This window comes from Artemia sp. Qi Xiang Cuo, chromosome 2 (genome assembly GCF_049724085.1).
Source record: "Artemia sp. Qi Xiang Cuo chromosome 2, ASM4972408v1, whole genome shotgun sequence".
NCBI classification, from domain to species: domain Eukaryota; kingdom Metazoa; phylum Arthropoda; class Branchiopoda; order Anostraca; family Artemiidae; genus Artemia; species Artemia sp. Qi Xiang Cuo.
Genome location: NC_142795.1, coordinates 87,775,274 through 87,800,160, shown reverse-complemented (window position 1 = coordinate 87,800,160; position 24,887 = coordinate 87,775,274). Strand labels below are relative to the sequence as shown.

General features: G+C 36.4%; 1 protein-coding gene across 2 annotated transcripts in view; it reads right to left on the bottom strand.

Moving 5' to 3' along the window:
* Positions 1–24,887, bottom strand: part of LOC148955751 (organic cation transporter protein-like) — a 76,023-nt gene that overhangs the window by 30,239 nt on the left and 20,897 nt on the right. For both annotated transcript variants that reach the window (XM_089104094.1, XM_089104102.1), the window contains exons 2-3: positions 24,773–24,884; positions 16,605–16,737 (exon numbers count right to left, since the gene is read on the bottom strand). In XM_089104094.1, coding sequence (XP_088960220.1) covers positions 16,605–16,737; positions 24,773–24,884 — 245 coding nt within the window. The remainder of the gene's footprint in view (positions 1–16,604; positions 16,738–24,772; positions 24,885–24,887) is intronic.

The window sequence follows — 24,887 nt, the reverse complement described above, 5'->3', positions numbered from 1 at the left end:
ACCCCGTTAGGTGATGAATTTAATTTTCAAAATTAGTAGGGAGGAAATAGGCCTAATCACCGACGTAGATCAACACCTTTTTGTAGAGCGTTTAATGAGGGGAGGGTATGTTTTTCACGGGGACCGCGTCTTATCAACCGATCCGAGCGGACAAAGCACCGGTGTAAAGTCAAATGCAGTGTTCTTGGACATGAACTCGTTATACCCCTCGGCAATGTCCCACTACTCTTTGCCACGTGGGACCTATCAATGGCTTTAGAATCCTTGTGAATTCCCCAACATTACCACCGCCGAGGACAATGGGCCAAAAGGATGGTTTTTTGAAGTTGACAGTCACATTCCGCTTGCCCTTCACGACTCACTAAAAAATTTTTTTTTTCCCTGTATCAATCGACCAGTGACCAGGGACTTGCTGAGCCCCTACAATCGTTCATTGGTTGAGGATATGGGGATGCATTGGACTCCCTCTAAACAAAAACTGATTGCTGATTTGGACCCTAAGGAGAATATTGTTGTTCACCATGTGCTTTTGCACTGGATGGTGAACAATGGCTTAAAGATCACCAAAATACATAGGGTCCTGTAGTTCAATAAGAAACCATACTTAATAATGTTTATTGACACTTTTGTCAATAAATGTTCTGGGAATGATTACGAAATGAATGAGACATTATACAAGCTTCGCTGACATACCGCTATTGAATCTATTTAAAACAGCGAAAGCAATAAATCGCGTAGTATTACTGAGACAGGCTTACGATAGTTTTTACAGAGTAGGGCTATCCCTACCGTCTACTCGTCAACAAGCATAAATACCACCATAGTTTTTCTACACAGGCCAAAGCAAAATATGGCGCTGAACAAGACTACAGCGGGCGGCAGTTCAGCACTAGAAATTTCAAAAAAGCTCATGTTGTCGTTCTTTTACAATGTGTGCAAGGTGCAATGGCCACGGGAGGGGGAGGTTCAAGTTTACTATCGAGATACAGATTCTCTGCTGTTAAAGGTACATAGGACTGAAGATTTATTGGATGATTTAGACAAGGGGGAACACATCAGCTCGCGGATGGATTTCACCAACTGGAATCCATCCCTCTACCCCGAGTTGGTGAAACGTCAAGCCCCCAACCAACTATTAATGTTAAAATCAGAGACGGGGAGTGATTTGATATCCAGGGGGGTGTTCCCGGGTCCCTAAGTTTATTGCGTTGAAGCTCATAGTGGGGATGAAAAAAAGGCGTGTAAAGGGGTGCCTACACATTTTGTAAAGAGCAATTTCAACATGAGCGTGTACAGAGACTGTGTAGAAAATAGCCTAGTGCCAAGAGCACAAGTGCTTGCAATTCGCTCTCTACAGTATAGAAATTATACTGTGAGAGTGGAAAAAAATGCAATGTCGTGTATATCTGACATAGTTTGTGTGCTCAAGAATGGCGTGAGTGTCCTACCTCATGGTCACTATCGTCTTTCAGACCGAGTTGAATGCATAGACTATCGGAATCAACTTGGTCTTGATAAATTAACCTCACCAACCAACTAACCACCACCACTGACCCAACTAACCCAACCACTAACCTGCAGTGACGACAACTATTGTTTTCTCATCGCGGCTCCCGGGGGGGACCCTTCCCGCTGCCGGCTCCAGGGGAGGGGTCCCGCCCGCGGCCGGCCTACGGCACCGCGGCCCTGGGGGGTGGGGGGAACCCTAATTTTAAATTCATAATGTTCAACTGTGCTAGTTCATGTTCCAAGTGTATTTTTTGTTGTTGTATAGAAAGTGTTATTGTACAGAAAAGTGTTGTACAAAAAAAAAGTGCTGTAGATGGACAAAAGTGTTGTACAGAAAAGTGTTATTCATGTTGATGGACAAAAAGTGTTTTTTATTGTACATAAAGTGTTGTACAGAAAAGTGTTTAAAGACAATAAGTGTTTATTTATAAAGTGTTATCAATGTTCATGTTGAACAAATAGAGTTTTCATGTTGACCATGAAATTTTGTCGAGTTCTTGTTGAACAAGTGTTATCATTGTTCATGTTGAACAAATATTTGTTTTCATATTGCTATAATAAATGTTGCGATGAAATATTGTTTTTGTCGTTCTTGAATAGATAGATCTCTGGGAAAATTACTACTTATTCATTGGACGCATATGGTTTACAGTTAGTCATAGTCCGAATGTTGTCAGCAGCATATATCAATTTAAAACACCCTTCAGATCGTTTCTGTGTTGGCCCTCAATGTCGGGGAAAACAACACTTTTAGCTAAAAAAATTCAAAATTGCGATAAAATGTTTTTGGAAAAACCGAAAAAAATTTACTATTGCTATAGTATTTGGCAAGAGTCCTACGATCAATTACACATCTATATCAATACAATTCATACAGGGACTTGATGTTTTAAATTGTATTGAACTGAACTCGTGGATGATAATCGATGATTTGGCAGAATCCATTGAAAAGTTCTCACAGGAAATGCTACGACTGGTCACCGCTCGCTCTCATCATTAACACAATTCCATACCCCTAGTTCTGCACAATCTGTTTCATCAGAGCAAATGTATTCAAACCCTTGCATTGAACTGCACCATCTATATTATCTATCGAGTTGTTCGTGATTCTCGCTCACTCATAACTCTCAATAAACAGATATACCCCGGCGCCCCAAAATTTCTGTTGTCAGCGTACACTCAGGCGACTAGCAAACCCTACGGCTACATTTTGCTGGATCTTAATCAGAGCACGCCCGAGGATCTTCGTGTTGTCACCAACATTTTCGACAATGAAATTACAGTATATCTTCCGGTGAACAGTAGAAAAGGTTATTAGTCGCTATTATGACACTGAAGAAACTACACGAACAACGGCATTTATTTTCCGTTTTAAGCACTTCAAAACTCTTGCTTAGGAAAGCCATACTTAAATATGGTGTCGACAATGATTTCATTAATCTAATATCTGAACTTTGTTTAAATTTAACTGCGGGCAATGTTCAACTGACAGAAGGTGTTAGATAAGATACAACGCAACATCGTTCAAGTTTCCTCACCTGTTCTTGAAAGAACATGGTGAACCTTAACATAAGAACACAGCTATTTCGAGGGTGTATTTGCTTTTTCACCACTTTAGTTTCAATAAGTGAGGGAATTGTAAACGGTTTTTTCCAGAGAATTGCACAGACATACCTATTGGCGCAATTACAGCAGGTATTTTCGCATATCATATAATTTGAAGGCAATTTAGAAAAATTTATCAATAACGAAAATTTTACTGGTTATAATAAGCCGCTTTTACTTCAAGATGCATTGCGTCGTGTAGACAAACATAGACCTTATCGTGAGAGACCCGCCGTCGATCCCTTTAAACAGGAAACATCTCCTCAAGATTCTGCACAATCAAAGGAGAAGGAATTGAATTCAATTGTATCGAAAATTGGAAACCTATTGCCAGTGACCTATCGAGAACAGAGTAAGAGAGTATTATCTTATCTCATGTTTGAAACTGCTGAACAAGTTCAATTCGATAGCACAGGGAAACGAATTATAATTCAGGGAAAAAGTTATAATCTAGTTGATTTAATTTGTGATATGGTGACGAATCGTAAAGGACTCTTATCCTTTGACAATAATCTATACACCTTTCTAAGTATATCAAACTTTCCCAAAAGTCTTATTGGCAATAAGCAAACTCTTAAGAAACTAAGAGAATATAGTCCACCAACAACGTCAACACCATTTAAAAAAAAAGAAGAACATAAAATATTTGAAAATACTAGCACCACTGATATTACAACACCTATGATTGCTAGTCAAAAGTGAAAATGAATTGATCAACTCTGCAGTGAACAAAAAGAGGGTGGGTATTAAACTATACACTTGCATTCAAAACGGATGAAGTTCTAAAAGGTGTCTATGAAAGTATCGGCGAAATGGGAAGTTTAAATTCTCCCAAAACGCTTTCTAGAGTTGTCTCCGGCACCACATTAAAAAATGCAAAAGAGTATCTAGAAAATGAACCGAGCTACACACTACACCGGAATCGCAGGCTTTGTGGCAAGCAATATCGACAAACCAAAGCCTTTTTCCCTCTGCATATAATACAAATGGATCTTTTAACTTTAGACGCAGTTCAACGGTGTCACAATGCACCCTACAGATATATTCTGGTGGCAATCAGTATCTTTAGTCACTATGCCTATGCCATTCCACTGCGATCAAAGAGAGGTGTTGAAGTTACTCGGGCCATTGAAAGTATTCTCGAACAGGTTTCGTATAGAAAAATTCAATCGGATCGTGGTAGTGAATTTGTTAACCCTTATGTGAAAAAGGTTCTTTTGAAATATAATACAACACTTTATCATAATCACAGTCCGATAAAGGCTGCATTGGATGAACGATTAGTAAGAACGATTCGTCTATTAAATTCAAGATATTGTACATTGAAAAATACGCTGACTTTTATTCATGATTTAGATAAAATCATGCAGATATACAACCATCGACCTCAACGATCTCTATCCAACTCTGGCCCTCAGGAGTTTCACTATAATGGAAATACATTTGATATTTTTCTAGAGCAATACTTAATTGGAAATGAGAAGTAAAAGAAAAACACAGTTAATGTTGTTAATACTATTCGATTGAATAGAGGCACCAATGTTTGTGAAAATAGTAACAATTTATGTATCTGCGAACATTTTAAGTGTTTCAAAATTATGGAATCTAAGCTTATAACATATAGGCTACTAGACACAAATGATGGAGAGATTCTTAGTGGTTTTTACGACCATGAATTGTCAAAATTATGAAACACTAGTGAAAGTTATCGTATTGAAAAGATATTATAAAGTCGTACTCGGAGGGGCAAGAAACAGTTGCTTGTTCGCTGGCTAGGATACAACTCAGATTTTGATTATTGGGTCAGTGCTGAAGATATTAACAATGCCCAATGATTTCTATGTGACTTTCATGTCCAATGTTTCTGATCCTCTCTACAATGATCTGAATAAAACAAGTGATTTTTGGACGAAACTCTCCCCCACCATCAAATTCGACGGAAAGTATGAAGTGGCTCTTGTCAACTGTATTCTCAAAAATACCTATGACATCCTGAGAAAGGATCGTAAATATGAAATAAAAATTAGACCCTATGATTGGCCGCCACCACCAGGTGATCAAGAACAAATTCGAAAAATCAATTGGTTGGATTATCCATATATTGAATTACCCTACGAGGAACTCACCTGTATGAATGATTTATGTCGTTCTATTAATAAAAGAATTTCCCCTCGTAAAAAAGGAGCTTTTCATTTCAACTATTCAAAGGAGGAGGGGAAGATCTACATTAGTTCACCTATTGCCAGCGAAAAGATTATTCTCAATGATAACCTAAAGGATGTTCTTGGCTTTAAGCTAAATATAATCAATGGTAAAAGTGCCGGAAACACTAATTTCATTTTTGCTGACTATCCGCCTGCCTTCTCCACGGACACCTGTATATTTCTCTACGCCTCATTTGTGGAAACATCTCGGGTTGGTAATTCAAATGTTCCCCTCCTACGAGTTCTTGAACGAAAAACCAATCAAGAGCATATTCACCACTACAATATAAAGCATCTTCAGTATATTCCCGTAAACACTTCCTATTTGGAACTCTGTCAGTTAACACTAAGAACCGAATTAGGTGATCCCATAGCAATATCAAAAGGTTTGGCTGTAATTAATGTCATTTTCGACCCATCGTTCAACAGCAAGATGTCTAATAAAAAAGTGCTATTCATTTGTATTGATATTGACTGCTATGTTGGTACTCTTGGCTCAAGACAACAGGGCAATGGAATGGATTATTACAAGGGTCGCTCGTCAGTGTCTGGCTATGGTCTTGGCAGTTGTTTTGCTAAGCTGTTTCGCTCTTCACTACCACTGGCTGGAAAATATTCTTTAACACCTGCGACCTACTTTACATCCTCTACACTATATGACTGAGGCTCTGGTAATAATTTTAAAAAAAAGTGCTACGGTAAATCTTAGGTCCAGTGCGCGAACTCTTGGTTAGCGACAAAAACAGATTGGTAAAGGTTTAAAAATGTCAAGAAACAATGCATCACTCATCAGTCTCTACTCAGGACGGAAACGAAAGACATCAACCCTTTTGTCAAAGAAAAGAAGGAAAAAGCCGACACGTAGTGTAACCAGAAGCCCCAGGAAGAAAATTGTTAGATCAAAACTAGATTTCTTCTCTTAAGATGTCCTACCTTCCGCATAAGGATTCTCAACCTTCAATCACCGAATCATTGAATCTATTCAATGCTGAAAATGTTGATGTGAGTGTCAAGCATGGATACTATGAACAATTTTATCCACAACAACCCCTCTCCGATAATATCCACTTTCAAATTTATTCCAATGAAGACTACTTTATGGACTTGTCTTCAACATTTATAGATTTACAAATGAAAGTCCGGAAATCCGATAATACAATGCCAATTCGAGCCGATGGGATATCCTATGAAAATTGTATATTACATAATTTATTTCGTCAAATCAGTGTCTACATCAATGGCACGCTGGTGAGCACAAGCAACAATCTCTCAAACTATGCAAGCTATATGCAATTCATGTTGATGACACCCAGGTCATACAAGAAATTGAGAGGCGCCTCCAATGGATATGAATATATTACTAATACTGATAGTACAGATGCACTTAAAAATGCTACAACTAGTGAATTACATCTAGTTGGAAAAATATATCACGAAATATTTAATATACCCCAATGGCTGCCGCCGAATGTTAAAGTGGATATAAAATTGACGCTTGCACCATCCAATTTCATATTGAGAAAAGAACTTGCTGCCAATCCCGATGTAAGTCTCTCCCTCACCTCAGCAATACTTCATGTACGCAAACAACAGGTTATGAGCTCTGTTGCATTGGCAGTGGAAAAGCTAAGAGCCAATGGGAATAATATTAAACTGCTTTTTCCTCATACAATCATCAATCAACGTCATATTGCTATGGGGTCACGCACCTTCACCGATTCATCCTTTATCAATGGCGAAATCCCCTCGAAACTTGCATTGGCATTTGTAAAAAGCGCCAGTGCAATAGGATCATGAACTGAATGCTCACATAAATTCGAGATGTTTGGAATTTCATCTCTTGTGTGCAAAGTAAATGGTATCCCACTCTACAATCTATCTTTTGACAAAAAATCCTATAGAACATTGTATGAGTTGACCATGCAAACCCTACATCATGATTCGCAACTATTTGAAAATGGTATAACCGAAGATATGATTGCTAAAACACATGGTATTATTGTATTGGATTTGTCTGGCACACAGGATATGAGTATAGTACGTACAGGGAGTGTGCGTTTAGAGTGTACATTTGCCGACCCATTGACTGAGATTATTTCACTAATCTCACTAAATCAATATGAAACCTATTGGGAAATCACTCCCGAAGGCAGTGTTCTACTAGACTTGGCGCCATGAACACCAGTCAAATAATCAATGTATTTAATATGGATCTCTCATGTCCCAGTACAAATCTTATGGTTTGCCCTCGGACTATCTTGGAAAAATTCAAAGCGCGAACAGTATCTTGATTATTGTTAATGGCAATCCATCGACTGTGCTTACGGGTCATTGGCTGTGCATATTTCAAACAATGAAGACGATTACATTTTTTGATCCTCTTGGTCTACCCTATACATTCTACACGCCTCACATCAGCAACTATATTAAAAGCAGTGGGAAAACTATTATTCAAAATCGAAAGAGGGTGCAGGATCTAACGACTAAAAGCTGCGGCTTCCATGCACTACTATATTTTGTATTCCGATGTCGTGGCTATACTTACAAGCAGTTTTTACACATTTATAGTGACAATCCACGTCTGAACAACTTTCTAGTGGAAAATATCCTTTCGGACCGTTACAGTATGTATTTCAGTGCCCAAAGAGTAAAGTGCTTTAAAAATTTGTGTGAACTTGTTTATTAATAAAATGTATATATATACAACAATGTCTTTAAATCTTCACTTTTAGATTTCTTCATCGGTGTATAGGCAAGTGTCGTGAACCACTAATGCTGGTAAAGCATTTGGATTCACTGTATATTGATCTTGATTGACTGCAAAGTAAGGGTCACATTTTCTGCAGTACAATGTAACTTCACTCTTGTCATATCTCTTTGTATAGTCAATGATACTACTTGCATTCATATTATGAAATTCACGAGTTTCAATCTGTCTATTTGAAGCAATATCACATACAGTGTTTTCAAGTGGTGAATCACATTCGATAACTGCCAAATAAAAATCATTTGGTTTATAGTCATAGTAGGCAGTGTCATCACAGCGATGACGTAGAAACCAAATTGTCTTGTTACCCCAACAGTTGAATCGTAGACCAGATCCATCTTCCCAGAATAATTTAAATCCACGACGATACCAATCTCGTAGAAATAAACTAAAATCACGTTTGGGATTCTTTCCAATCATAGCAGGGTAAGTATTCTCCCACTGATCACATTTATCATAGTGACAATTGGAGCGCAGGTGCCCTCTAGGGTGAGAGTCACACACCTCTTCAAGATATGAATTAAATCCCTTAATTTGTACTGCATAGCCTCCATGTAATTTACAAGGATTCCAAAATTTACACTTTTCACTATAGTCATCAATAATTATACAATTCTCACATTGAGTGCAACTGCCAAAAGTGTACAAGCACAATGGACATATATAGAAAATTTTGGTTTCCGATGTCAACTCTCTCACAGCTAAAAAGAAACTGATCGTCCTCGCTCGATAAATTCAAATTAGAGGAAAGGGGAGAGGAGTAACTCTGTAACGTTACCTCTTTCGAATGACGGAGGAGCCATCTACATTGAATCCATTGGCAATGTTTTCAAAAGTATATCCACAATTTGATTCTGCCTTGTTCCAATTAATCTATCAATAAATTGAGTATAGGCATTTGAATCACATTTTAAAAGTTTCATACAATAATCCGATGGCGGAGAATCAGTTTTCATTATATTGTCAAGTGTTCCCCGAAAGAATATCCTGAGTTGGAGAGATAACTTGAGAAAATCATCATCAAAAATCAAATTTTTTTTCCATAAACACTAGATTTGATGTAATTCTTTCTTTCTCAAATTTATTCATTTTTCGGTCCTTTCACTCTGACTGCTGACTCTAGACTAACCAGAAAAGAAAGGGAACATTTTCGATTTCGAAACAATTTTATTGAATAATTATAACATCAATAATACTATGCATGTACAATTAGCGTTAGAGTTTATTGTCTTCGATATGTTTCACTAATGCACTTAAAGCACATTGAAGTCTATTCACATGTGCTATATCAACTTTGGCGGCGAAACATAATTGATCTTCCATTTTAAACTTGCTCAAGGATATCACATATCTTGCATATACTGCATCCCATTCCAGACAAAGCCGCGATCCTTTCGTGATTTCCACCGCAATGTTTGGTGCTCTTGTATTATTACCATCAACTCCACTATCAACTTCTAAGAGGGTAAACATTCCACTCGTCATCAACACAAATATATATTCAAATGAGTAAAGTCAAAACTGTTCTTCTCACTCCTTTGAATTCTATTCACAGACTAATAAAACTATAGCAAAAATCTTTCCTTATATTCCCACCACCGCTACTATGTAAGCAAGCCCTCTGATTGGCTGAGAAGGAAACATGTGATCTAACGGTTTCCTGGAAACTCATAACATTTGCCTCGAGCAACAACAACAAATACTATTTCTGGATCATAATTAATTTCTATAGATATATTTCTATACTAGCTCTAGCTCTTTTCCAGATTATTTAAAAAAACAACTTTTTTCCACAAAATAAGTTTTTCAAAAAAATTAAGGAACTCCATTAAACAAAAATGAGCAAAAATAAAATCAAATAATCTACCAAGCGGGAAAATACCACAAATCAGCATCGATAAAAAAATGAAACCCAAAACGAACAGAAATTACAATAAATAACCGAGTCAAACTCAAAACGAGCAGAAATTAACATAAGTTGGGCTCAAAACCCCCATCCCTTCCCAAGGCGAGAACATAATTTGCACTTTACTGAAAAAAATATAAATGTTTTTACTTTTATAACTTTAATAAATAAAATAATATTAACATTTTGATTACTAAATATCAGTATATGTATATTAAACTGACAATGCACATTCATTTGTATTTTTTTCAGTAAAGTGCAAGATTATTTAATTTTATTTTTGCTCATTTTTTGTTTAATGGAGCTCTTTACTTTTCTTTTACAAACTTATTTTGTGGAAACAGTTTTTTTTTAATTAATCTCTGTTCGTTTTTATATTGACATAGTCTTTTCAGGGAAAAAGAAAATAATACTTTGAATCTTTTCGTTTTTTTTAAGAATTAATAGTTTGGCCTGCTATTTTTTATGCTGGAAAAAAAAATTTCAGCAATTTTTAACAACATAGACCCTTTTAAAAATATGGACACAAATAGTAGTGTTTAATTTAGTTTCATCCCTCCTCTAGTTGACCTGAAATGGGAAACTTGATACCATTCGCAAAAAAATCTGTTTAATTTCTATGATAGCTTGGATACACTTACGCTATTTTGATTTGTTTAAATTTTAGGAGCAGAAGTAGCCCCGAAAGTTTAAACATAATACCCTCAGTCGTTCTTGGGATACTGCTGAGATGCCTTATTGGGAATTAGCATTCACACAGTGCATTTTGATTTTATATTAAGGCAATATTTAATTTTTAAACATAATAAGCAAATGGGATGGTGGGCGTAGGAGGGGGATTGTTTTCCCTCCAATAACTTTCGACTATTAAAATGGACATTAGCCCTTTCTATTTTCAATCGAATGAGCCCTTTTCGAAGTTCCTACGACAACTCCTTCAATACGAAGTGCCCTGATCTAAAAAACAACAACAACAAAAAAAATGATACATTATACCCACATCGATCTTTACTATAAATATGTCAAGCCTTCCAATCCCTTTCGATTATTAAAAAGGACACTAGGCCTTTCGATTTCCAGTCGAATGATCCCTTTTTGAGTTTCTACGACAACGCTTTCTATAAACACCTTATATGCCCCCAGGGCATAAATTACAACCCTTACCCTAAGGGCTGTGAGGGTGGTTGTCATCCTCTAAAATTTTCATTGGATGTTTTTAGGGAAATGGTGGGCGTGGAAGGGGTGTTAGTTACATTCTAATCACTTTCGACTATTAAAAAGGGCACAAGCCACTCCAATTTCCAATTGATTTTCGCAGTTTCTACGACAACTTCTTCGATACGAAGTGGCCTAGTTTTAATGAAAAAATAATAAATAATACATTTTGCCAAAATTGATTTTATGTGCCCCTAGGGTTTAACTTAAAACCCTTGCTCTAAGGGTTGTGGGGGAGTAATCTCCCCAAAATCATACTTTCTCCCTTGAAATCAGTTACTCTGAACAAAATGGCTATCTTAAAATTTTGATTGGATGTGTTTGGGGAAATTGTGGGCGTGGAAGGGGTGTTAGCTGCCTTCCAATCACTTTTGACTATTAAAAAGGGCACTAGCTATTCCAATTTCCAATCGAATGAGCCCTTTTCGAAATTTCTACGACAACTCCTTCGATACGAATTGCCGTGGTATGGAAAAAAATAATACATGGTGCCAACATTGTTCAATAACAATAAAATGCGTATATTAATGAAATATGGAGGGAGAGGACTCCAAGCAAGTATTTCGATAGAGCGAGGTTGATATTAGAGCTAAATTTTTACGCAATAAAATACATAGTAAGATTACAATACATATAAATTAATTCCTTATTTTCATCGATTTTATCTTGATATTATATTCACCCAGCTTCAAGTCAATGACACATTTTAGAAACGAACGCACCTTATACGGCATTGTCACCTCTGAAACAGCTTGGTCTTGAGAAAGCCCTATAGTTGGGGCAGGGGAAGTGGGCGTCTGAAGGGGAGAGGAGGGCCGTTTTTCCATCGCCAGCTCAGCACTGCCTTTTTTTATCTAGTCATTTTCCAGTTTTCTATATACATTTATATTTATAAATTTCATTTATATTTTTTTTTTCGTCGCGCAAAGCGGTAATTTACAAGTGTTTAGTTTTTAAGTGTTTTTTTTCTAATTTATTGTTACCCCGCCGCAGGCCTCCATCTGCTACCGGTGCCGGCCTGGTCCCCACGTTCGCTGACCGCCTCCGAGAGATTGTCCAGTCCTCCATACGGTTTGTCTCAACCCTCACGCAACCCAGGGGGTAATTTTTTTCTTAACAAAGATATCAAACCTTGCAAAGGGGAAATTCTATTTCGAGAAATTACTGTTCCCCATGCAAATATGCAATTAGGGAAATTCTGAAAATACAGTGTTTTCGAGACAAGACTATGCAATGGAAAAACAAAAAACATAACGTGAATACAAGAAAGATATGGAACCTATTAGGCAATTCTAGAGAGGAAGCAGTGATATTAGAGAAAGATTTAAAGCGTTTTAAAAGGTATCTTTGAAGAACTTTTAATAAAACATCCATTTCTTTGAGTACCGATTTTCATCCTGTTAGGTTCTAATCCTCCTCAATAGAAAAAAAAATTCTTTAACGCCCCCGCCTTATCTTTATGCTCTAGAGTATACTAGTCCATGGCAATGCATACCACCATGGTAAACTATAGATGGGATACAACACCCCTCTGATATTGCCACGTTCCCCCAAGACATCTTTAAAGCATTTCATATTAAAAATTATTCTTTTAAATCCCATGATTCAAGTTTTCGCAAGCCAAGCCCATGTTTATACCCGTGTAACTGAGCCCGTTTCACTGAACCCTCCTTGAACAGAACCCCCGATTTTTGCAGAGCCTCCTTTTGTCTCAGCCCTCACGCAATCCAGGGTACATTTTTCAGCAAAAATATCAAAACGCGGAAAGGGGAAATTTTATTTCGAGAAATGTTTGTTCCCACCATCCTGTGTACTACGGGAGAGTTTGGTCAGTGTCTACTCGTTCCGAGGACAGAATCCGGACTTCGGCTAGGCGATAAAGGAGGTTAAAAAAAGGTCTTACTCGAGAAAATTTAAAAGGTAGCAAAAATATGGAATTAACTTGGAATTTCAAACGCATCCCTGGGAAATTAACATAGGATTTAAATCCCATGATTCAAGTTTTCACAAGCCAAGCCCATGTTTATACCCGTGCAACTGAGCCCGTTTAACTGAACCCTCCTTCAACAGAACCCCCGATTTTTGCAGAGCCTCCTTTTGTCTCAGCCCTCACGCAATCCAGGGTACATTTTTCAGCAAAAATATCAAAACGCGGAAAGGGGAAATTTTATTTCGAGAAATGTTTGTTCCCACCATCCTGTGTACTACGGGCGAGTTTGGCCAATGTCTACTCGTTCCGAGGACAGAATCCGGACTTCGGCTAGGCGATAAAGGAGGTTAAAAATGGTCTTACTCGAGATAATTTAAAAAGTAGCAATAATAGGGAATTAACATGGGATTTCAAACACATCCCTAGGAAACTAACATAGGATTTCAAACGCATCCCTAGGAATTTAACATAGGATTTCAAACGCATGGCCCCCCCTTTCCCTTAAGACTTTAAAGACATGCCCTCAGACGTCAAAGCATACCTATTTCTAGCGGACACATGGCAAGATTCCCACTCCTGGCAGGCCACCCGGGACTCCATGTGTTCTAATATTTCATCAATATCGGCATGATTCCTACCCATTTTTGGCACATTGCTTTTCTGGAAATCCCCCGGATTTCCGTTACCTGTTCTAATATGGATGACATCATCATAACTCACCAGCTTGACTCCAGGAGTTCATTGGAAATTCCCAATTGCATCTAAACACTGGCACACACTTGAGTACAGCGTAAATAACGGTGTTCATTTTAAGCAATGTCACCTTGTAATAGAGGTTGGAAGATAATCGGATCATTTTGCGAGAAGAGTAGATACCCAAACCGTTAAAAAGTATACTTATGGCCCAGAGCTGAGTGGCACTGCGACACTGTTTTCACACTGGCACCAGCCCTCATCAACCCCCATCATCCATCATCCAATGCCCCCTAGGACATTTTCGACCTTTTCCGCCCCAAAAACAAGCTAGAGAATCGCATTAAACAGTGTTTTTTTTAAAAATAGAGAAGTCGCCCCCTTTTTTGCCAGTATTTGACACTCTAAGTATTTCACCCCACAATACCACACTATTTGTGTTATGTGGCACCCCTCTGACATCGTCCCATATTCCCCCTAAACACTTTTCAGACATTTCCTCTTAAAAGTTTTACTTCAACCATTCATTCGAGTTTTGGCAAGCAATTCACTCTACAGTACTAACCCATAACTACTCTCTAGCACCCCTACGACACCCGCCTACATCTTTGTAAGCGTCTTCTAACGTTTGAAACACACACACAAACACACACAAAAAGCAGCAATTTTTCCGCCAAAGATAAAAAATTTCTCTTAAAAGTAACATTTTTTGTTTATGATAACAAGTTTCTGTCAGAAGTAGCAAGTTTTTCTTAACATTAACACATTTTCTCATCGAAGTTACAACATTATCCCTTAATACTAAAAAATTTTTACTTAACACCACCAAATTTATCTTCCAAGTAACCGGTTTTATCTTAATAGTAACAATTTTTGTTCTAATAAAAGCAAGTTCACCGTCAAAGTTAATAAATTTCTCTTAAAAGTAACAAGTTTTCTGCTAAAACTAGCAAGCTTTTCAAAGTTAAAAAATTTTTCTTAGAAGTAAGAATTTTTTCGCTTATGATAAGAAGTCTTCTGTCAGATGTAGTAAGTTTTCCTTAACACTAACAAATTTTTTCATCGAAGTAACAACTTTTTCCTTAATACTAACAAACTTTTACTTAACACTATCAAATTTCTCTTAGAAGTAACAGTTTTTTTCTTAACAGTAACAAATTTTCTTCTAATAGCACCGAGTTTTCCGACAAAGATAACAAATTTTTCTTAGAAGTAACAATTTTTTCGTCAGTGATAACAATTTGCCCTTTAGAAGTAGCAAGTTTTCCGTCAAAGACACCAAATTTTTCTTAGAAGTAACAATTTTATGTTTATGATAAAAAAATTTCTGTCAGAACTAGCAGGTTCTTCTTTACACCAACAAATTTTCTCTTCGAAGTAACAACTTTTTCCTTAATACTAAAAAAGTTTTACTTAGTATCATAAAATTTCTCTTGGAAGTAACACTTGTTTCTTAATAGTAAGGATTTTTTTCTAATAACAGCAAGTTCTCCGTCAAAGATAACATATTTCTCTTAGAAGTAGCATGTTTCTTTTGTTTATGATAACAAGTTTTATGTCAGAAGTAGCAATTTTTCCTTAACACTATCAAATTTTCTCTTCGAAGTAAAAACTTTTTCCGTAATACTACCAAGCTTTTACTTAACACTATCCCATTTCTCTTAGAATTAACTGGTTTTTCTTAATAGCAATAAATTTTTTCTAATAACGCCAAATTTTCTGTCAAAGATAACACATTTCTCTTAGAAGTAACAATTTTTTCGTTAGTGATAACAATTATTCCGTTAGCAGTAGTAATTTTTCTGTCAAAGAAAAAAAATTTCTCTAAGAAGTAACAATTTTATATTTATGATAACAAGTTTTCTGAAAGAAGTAGCAAGTTTTTTCCTAAAAAACGTACGTTTGAAATTCTATGTCAATTTCCACATCCAACAATCATAGCCATCCCAGCAATCATAACCAACAAACAAAAACCAACAACCAGCAATCATAACCAACAAACATAACTAACAATAACATCCAACATAACCAACAAACATCATTCATAACCAACAAACATCAATCATGATCAACAAACATAAGCAACAAACATATCCAGAACCACCAATCATAACCAAGAACCAACAATCACGTCCACCAAACTTAACCATTGTTGGTTATATAACAAACATAACCAACAATGAACAATCATAACCGACAACCAAAAATCATAACCAACAACCAACATAACCAACAAACATATCCAAAGCCAACAACCAACATCCATAACCAACAACCAACAATCATAACCAACAAACAACAAACATAACCAATAACCATATGTTAATTTCCCTGTGTTAATTCCCTAGGGATGTCCTCGGAAGCCGTTATGGTTTACTACTAGCCAATAGCAATCAACGGTCATAAGTTAGTTACAGAGACGGTTTTAGAGACGGGGCACTTGCCCCGGGTGCAGATATTTTAGGGGGTCAAAATTTCAAATAAACAATATAGTCATTTATAGTCGGTTATAGTCATTTTATAATTTTTATAATTTTCTTTTATTAAAATAAAATAGAGGATGAAGTTAGTAAATTAAAGGAATTTAATAAATTATTAATTAATTAATTGAATTTAAATATAATTAGATAATCATAATTAAAATACTCAAATTAGAACAATTAATAATAATTAAATAATTTAGATATTAAATAAAAAAATAACTTATTAATTAATAAATTGAAAACAGTTTGACAAAATTATAAATTTATTAGCTAGGAAGATACTTAGGCCTACCTCTGTAACAATTGTACTCCCATAATAAGTTTGGTCGTATTCCCATTCCATGCACTTTTCAAGCCCTTCTTCTGTCTCGACATAACATACATCTTCCATCCCTGAAGAATTCAAGGGGAGAGGGGAAATACATCTGAAAAGGTGAAGAAAAATAAATTATTTTTATTTCTTAGAAATAATTTTTTTTTACAAAAAGTTGTGCTATGAGATTCAGAAATGGCAGTGTGAAGTCGCAGCCTCGGTGTCCCTCGGCATTTACCGGCAATGGAAGGAGGTCTGGGGATATGATAATTATTTTAAAGCGGGTTTAAATAGTGAAGAAATTAAGTGGTATATATCAGGGATGGGTAATTTTCTAGCACTTGGAGAAAGGAGGAAATATTTAGGGAGGGTAAGGGTAAAGGAGGGTCCTTACTCATGCCCTATGTGGGGAGAAAATGGGGAGGATCTGCTTCACTTCATGGCCCTTTGTCCCGAATTACAGGATCTAGGGAAAGATATATTTTTTGTTAATGTGGGGACAAGTGAGTGGTTGGTTTCAGTAATGGGATAAAAATATTATGGGACAATAAGAATGATAGTAAAGTATATAAAATTGGGTATGTCACATAGAGATAGATTTTTGTAAAAGGGGTGGGGTGAGTGTGGAAAGTATTGTTGTATGTGTGTAAGCTGTTTTCTTGTTTGTTGTTTTTGTAGTCATGGCCCTTGATAGATGTAACATACATCTATCTATTTATGTTAGTTTAATGATATCGTGTGCTTTATTATGTTTTTGTAATGTTTTGTAATTTTGCGTTGTTATTGTTATGTAGGCTACCATACTTTGTTATGAGTGTTATAATCATGTTATTATTTTGTGTGATTTTCATTTTTTGCCATGGCCCAAAGTGGCTTTTATTTCAATATCTATCTATCTATCTATCTATCTATCTATGGCGTCTTCCTTGCCAAAACGACGTTTGGTCATTTCTGACATATCTCTAATTGAATGCAAGTTTAGTAGAACAGTTTTTTTTTTTTTAATATTGAGAATTCAACATTCAATACTTGAATGCAGATTCACTGCGCCACAAAATTTTTTAATTTTCAAAAATAATATTTGTTTTTTTTTTAAACATCTCTAACCGAATTAAAGTTTCTGGAAAATATTTTTTACATATTGCATCTTCCAGATCCAATTCCCAAATGTGGAATTAATCCTGATATAGCTTGGATGTATTGAAAATCTCATTATAATAGCTCGTATTTGGAGCAGCATACTATCATAGTGTGGGACAAGGGCCGCACCTAGGATTTGGATTCAGATGAGTTTTTCCTTTGGGGAGAGGATTTGAGGGTTTCCACTTGCATTTTAAATAAGATTCAGAAATAAATTTCTAATTTTTTGGGTGGAACGGACTTTTGACTTGCATATTTTAAAGAGTTTTAGAAATCTTTCGGGATGGGGATCAATTCAAAACAGGTGTGGATCCAGGATTTTTTTTTGGGGGGGGGGGTCGCGAAACTGGTTGATCCGATAAACTTGCGTTAGGAGCAAGTTTAATTAACGCAAACCTGCGTTAATTAAGTAAACTACACTACTTTAGACTAAGTTAGGGGGGCCCCTCGCCCCTCTCCTGGATCCACCACTGAGTCAAAACCACCCTGGTTACGCCCCTCGGTGGGAAATATTGCACCTATTTAAAATAACTCCCGATAGCAAAGGGTTTAGAATATTATCTCAGAAGCAATGAGAAACAGAGTATGGAGGGGTGTTCATTCCTTCGACGTTCAATATCTCTCTTTAAAATTATAATTGCGGCTTTTTTTGTAAGTTCCACACAATACGCAACACGTTTTCTACGTGGGTGTACAGATATTTGTAGAAATCTCTAGCTCTGTCACTGCTCTTGTTTTTGCACTTTCATGGTATCATGTAACCGTCAAAGCTTTCAAAGAAAGTTTACTGCCCTTTACTTCTGTTTACAAAAGTATACAAAAGTAGCTTCATTGATTTATGTTTGTGACGTCAAACGTCACATATTGTCAGCCAACCATATTGTTCTTAAACGTTTCTCAGCAATTTCAGAGAGTTTTTTGGTAGCCTCTTGTTTTAATCCTAATTTCAAAAACAACTTTGAATTAGCTAAAAGTTGTTTTCCATGCGCATTATGAAGGCAGAATTGTAAAACCTGTCAGACAACATTAATTCTGTTTCGTATAGTGCAAAATTAATTTACTTGGATAAAGGTCATTTTTGTTGCTTTGCAAATAAAGTATAATGTTTAATATAATGCGACTCCTCCGTAAGCAACATTGTTTATGAATAATTTTAACAAATTGAGTTAGAAAATTTAAATTATAAATATAGATATACAATTTAATATTCGACGTGTAACTCTTTGCTGGATGACCAAAAAAAGACAAAAAAACAACTTCTTTTATGTGGCCCTTCCATCAACATAATTGTCTTTGTATCTACATAATTGTTTTAGTGTAGCTGTTCTACATAAAACATAACGTATGTTTGCCGATTCTATTCCACTCACCGAACCACATTAAACACCAATAGCAATTTGATACTACCCTCGTGCGCTGCTTCAAACAACAGCAGATTTGACGTGTGTGGGAAATGGCACGTGGCAAATTGGCATTATCTTTTGCACTTGACCTGTGTGATATATATGATAGAAAATTTAACTTCAGAAAACGCCAGAATGGAACTTTTGACAATCATTCAGAATTTGCTCTTTTCAACGCTTTTCCAATAGCAGGGATTTTCAGATTTTAGGGACAACAATTAGGGTATACAGGTTCAACCATTAAATATTATGTTTATATATAAAACAATATAAAGTGTTGTTGTTACGCCAAAAGATCGCATCCAACATTTTTCACTATTGCCTGAGACTATTGCCAAAAATCGCGTGCTAAGTTGTGCTCAAGAGGAGAATGACAAGAGCATTGTATAATTAGGTCAGGAGCATCAAAGTGTGGTTGAACGCAAATTGTGCTACAAATTCTTCTTTTGAGAATAAAACAGCAAGGCAAAATTAGTCAACCTGGAAAAAATATTCAAGCCAGGAAAGATTATCGATAATAAATGTTTAGTTTGGGGGAGGGGTCTTATCATACGAAGTTGAAAGATACTATAATAAAAAGCCATTGCTGCAACTATAATATGACGTCAAGTTCTTGGGGTCTTCACTTCAAAGAGCAGGGACATGGGTTGATACACTGTGACACCCAAAGGTCACAATTGGCATTTTCGAATTTCTGAAATAATTACCGAAAACCATTCAAGCCTTTGTCAGGCACATCCGTCACCGTTTCATACTTGCAAGATATCTTATTCTGTGCCGCAAGAAAATCATCTTGCTGCCGGCCAAAGATGCAGCAATAGATATGAGTGTCATCCTACTCCCTGACCACAAACCCATAAAGACTCAAGCCAGCTAATGATGCTCACATGATAGAGCACGTGCCGTCAATGCAGAGGATGTTTCAAAGCACGTCATTATGACTTGAAAAATCTTTAACAGGATGTCTGCAGCTCCAAAAAATGCTACCCTAAACAAATGACCGAAATCCCATCATAGCCAGTCCCAGTATAAACACTAAACAGTAGCGAAAAATTAGTTCAAAAAACGAGACACATCACAGCACATGGAAAAGGAAGTTGCTAGTACGCCAGAGTAATAGCTTCAGAGCAATAGGTCTCACATAATCCCATCGTAATGCGCTAAAGATTTGTCATTACGCGTGTGCGAAGGCGGAGTCATGAAGAAAGGTGTGTGACTGATGTGTCCCAAAAATCTTTAATGAAGTGCATAGGAAATTTCGTTACTGTTTAATATTTATACTGTGCCTATGGTACTCGCTAGAGAATGTTTTCAGGTATGGATCTATTGATCAGTGAAAGGCAAAACAGGATGAAATAACAACACTGCATTGCTGCTGTTCTTCAAAACAAAAGAGAATGGATTATTCCTGTTTTTGAATTCATGTAGTTAGAAGTCTGCTGAAAGGCAAAGAAGAATGGAAAAAAGCTCTGCGGCACTGCTATTTTTGACAACAACGTCTGATTTGCAAAGTTGTTTTTTAGAATGTCAAAGCTTAAACTAAATCATGTGACTTTTTATTACTTAGAGTTTATAGGAAACGATTATACTAAATACTCCTTAAATATGTTGTTTTATTCATCTGTAGTAGAATAAATATTACATCAGTTTCCAAAATGAATCCTAAATATTTATATTGGCTAAATTGGCGTGAAATTCAAAATTCGAGACATATGTGCTGAATTATATCTCATTGGTTTTTAACAAGAAACAACAACTATTGGTACCAGTGGGTTCCGATCTGGCCCAAGAAAAAGCCTCGTCTTCTCTGCTATATCTTTCACTGTTAATTGTTCATCTGCGAGTTCTTCGAAATAATTAAAAACTATTGGTACCAGCTGGTTCATCAGTTGTCCCTATTACAACTGACAAGTATATCCAGCGATACCCCTACGGTAAAGAGGGGACATTAAGGGTAAGATTCTTTCCAATTACTACTAATTTCCAACACTCCTGCTCCTACTCAGCATCTGCTTGCTTCCTGCATTTTGCTTGGTTTCTGTATTCTGCTGTGCTTTGCTCATATTGCTTCTTTTGAATGTCTACCAGGAGCCAATCTGCTGCTGCTAATTCTACCAGGAGCCAATCTGCTGCTAGTTGCTAGCCTTCAATTCTAACTTTACCACCCTACCAACTGTTAAGACCCCCTCCTTTCCTAAACTAGGTAAATCTTCACCAGCTGAGAGAAGTATTTTTCTAACTCCTTGTACAAGCATAGAGATCTATGATTTTATTTCTTCTTTAAGTTGCAGTAACACAGCTGATGCGCTTGGACTAACAAACCATGTGCTTAAGTCTGTTTCTTCTTATGTTGTTGAACCTCTTACCCATATTTTTTATCTTTCTATTTCAAAAGGTGTATACCCTCATTCGTTTAAGATTGTAAAAGTACTCCCTCTTTTTAAGAAGGGTGACCCCAGCTTAGTGTCAAATTATAAACCTATATCAATTCTCCCAATTTTCTCGAAATTACTTGAAAAAGTTGTGCATAAGAGGCTTTTTTCATTCCTGTCTACTGGTGCTTCAATTGGAAGCGGTTCTGTTCTGTCTGATCACCGGTATGGCTTCCGACCTAAACTCTCTACTGCATGTGCTCTAGTTGACGCTACAGAATTCGCGCGTGTTAACATAGACAAGGATCGCTGTGTTCTAGGACTATTTCTTGATTTTTATAAAGCTTTGGACATGGTGAATCATTTTGTCTTACTGGGAAAACTGTCTCTACTTGGAGTTAGGGGAATTGTCTCTGAATGGTTTAAATCTTACCTGTCTAATAGATCTCAGTTTTGTGTTACGATGGGAAATATTCTGATCTAGCTTTGGTTTCCAAAGGGGTACCTCAAGGCTTAGTTTTGGAACCACTCCTCTTTCTTATTTATATTAATGACCTTCCTCCATCTCTCAACCTTGATACCCACACTGTTTTGTTTGCAGACGATAGTAATTTTTTTGCGGCTTCTAATGATCTGCCCTCTGCTGTTGCTAAGGCTCAGCTCCTGCTCAACTATGTGCGTGACTGGTGTGAGCAGATAGGGATGCTGTTGAATAGATCTAAGAGTAGCATTATTTATCTTCGAACCCCATACCACATGTCTGAAACTTCCCCAGCAATCTTTGATTTTTATGGTACTGATATAAATCCCCAATACTCTTGTGTTAAACTTCTTGGTGTGCACGTTGATTGTTTTCTTTCTTTCAAAACTCATATTTCCTATACACATTCTATAATTTATCGTCAAGTGTCTATGCTTCATCGTGCCCATCAATTTCTTCCTCCTGATGTAGGCTAATGTTTTCTCTTTACTATGCATTTGTCCTTCCTTATCTTTCTTATTGCTGCACTGTATGGGGCAATACTAACTATTCTTCCCTTCGGCAACTCCGAACAGCACATAATAGAGCGGTGAAGGCAACTTTTCGCCTTCCCCGACTCTATCCTACAACTGATCTTTACAGTGATACAGGTCTAGATGCCTTAGATGTGGTTATCAAGAAGCAGAACCTAAAACTAGATCATCGAACCTTCAATTTCTCGCTTCCTCCAAATATCTTATCCTACTTTGATCTAGCATCAACAGTCAACACGTAAGTCCCAGACTTTGTTTCGGAGCTCTTTTCACCAATTTCGGCTGCCTAAAAGGGTATCCTCAGCAGCTCCGAAGTCACCAATTTATAGAGCAATTGCTCTTTAGAACTCTATTCCCAGTGAGCTTTCTCTTATTAAAAACTCTTCTTCTCTTTGCAGAAACATATTCTCTAACGCTTGAATTAATTTCGTGTTTTTTCTTTATTTGTTTATTCATTTTGCTTTTATCTATTTTTTACGCTTTACTTTATATAGTTATTTTTCTTTTCTCCTCTCTTATTATGTTGAATGAGATTCAAACCCCTTTGATTAATAATATTATTAATGGTTGGAATTTTAATAAATTACAGGACATTTTCAGTTTGGATAAAATTAAGTCAAAGGTTATTGTATAGCAGTTGTTGTTTTTTTTTTTTTGATGTTTCTCGTATTGTGTTAATATTTTTGAGATATTGTTGTATTTTTTTCCTTCCCTGATTTTTTTTTGTGTGGATTTTGTGGTTGATACGAGGTCCTCTACAAGCTATGCTTCTTGGGACCTCTAGCGCTTAAGTGTATTTATGTATTTATTGTAGTATTTAATGAATTGAATTGAATTATGGAAGGTAAAACTACGGCTATTCCAAAATTGAGGTATTACCTGACAAAATCTATAGCCCTTAGGGAGAGGAGGGGGTATTATTAGTTTTTATCAAGATGTCTGGAGTAGTTAAGGCCCTCGAATCCCACGGAATTTCCCACCATCAGTTTCAGTCAACTTGTTTGACTCACTGTCTTCTTGAAGAAAAAGATACAGAGTGCCACACATTGCAATTAATGAATTCATTATGGGGATACTTCCCCTTGATGCTTGCATATATCTACCATAAAGTGCTCTAAATATATATTTATTTGACATAGGTTGTCTGAAATTGATTAGCACAATAGCATATCCACATATAGGACCCCCGTAGAAAAAGCTAGAACACTGTACTGAATCTCGTACAACAGCTTTTTAGTAGGTTCAGATATATATTTTTCTAGAAGAGATCAACTGAATTATCGGAAATTATAGCTTACCACTCCTCATACCCTCTGTCTCTCTTCAACTGAATTATCAGAAATTATAGCTTACCACTCCTCATACCCTCTGTCTCTCTTCAACTGAATTATCGAAAATTATGGCTTACCACTCCTCATACCCTCTGTCTCTCTTCAACTGAATTATCGGAAATTATAGCTTACCAATCTTCATACCCTCTGTCTCTCTTCAACTGAATTATCGAAAATTATGGCTTACCACTCCTCATACCCTCTGTCTCTCTTAATCTGGAAATTGTGTGTATATGCCAATCGACAGTAAACAGTAAATAGAATCATCAAAACCATCATGGTATTGTAAAAACCCATCGATGTATCGAAAGTTGTGACTATCGGAGAGGTAAATTAAACTTTGCTTATTCCAAAAACCAGTTGATTAAAATGAATAAAATAGGCTAAAAGTAACTGTTACAAAATGTAACCTAACTTTAGTAGTAAAAGATAATTGCTTAAAAGAATTGCTGTTGGCGTGGGAGTTAAGCCCAAGATTCCTCATTGACTAGCCGAAGTCATCAACCTTGGACCAACATTGACATCTAGCGATCTTTAATAAAAGGAACAATAATTAAACACAGGAAACCTTGAATCCGACTCCCATTTCAACAGTTATTTTTAGATCAATTATCTTTAATTACTAAATTGAAGTCACAATCATGCTTATAAGTACGAATATATACTCTTGGCTCAGTTAGACTTGCCAAATGTTCAGTGCCAATGCACATATAGTTCTTAATATTTATTTCTTTACCTCATAAAATGTGGCCTATGTTTTCATTATTCCAATCTGCTTGATTAGTATATGTTAATCAATATGTTTTAATTCGTAGGTTTTAATTAGTATGTTTTGATCAGAATGTTTTAATCAGAATGTTTTAATCAGTAGTATGATTAAAACTTACTTGTGTTCAGGTGATGCTCCAACTGTGACTTGGGACAGCATATGTACTCCGGCAGTGAATGCTGGAAGAACGTGAAGAAAATACTGCTGCCATTGGTATCTTCCAAGTGAGCCTG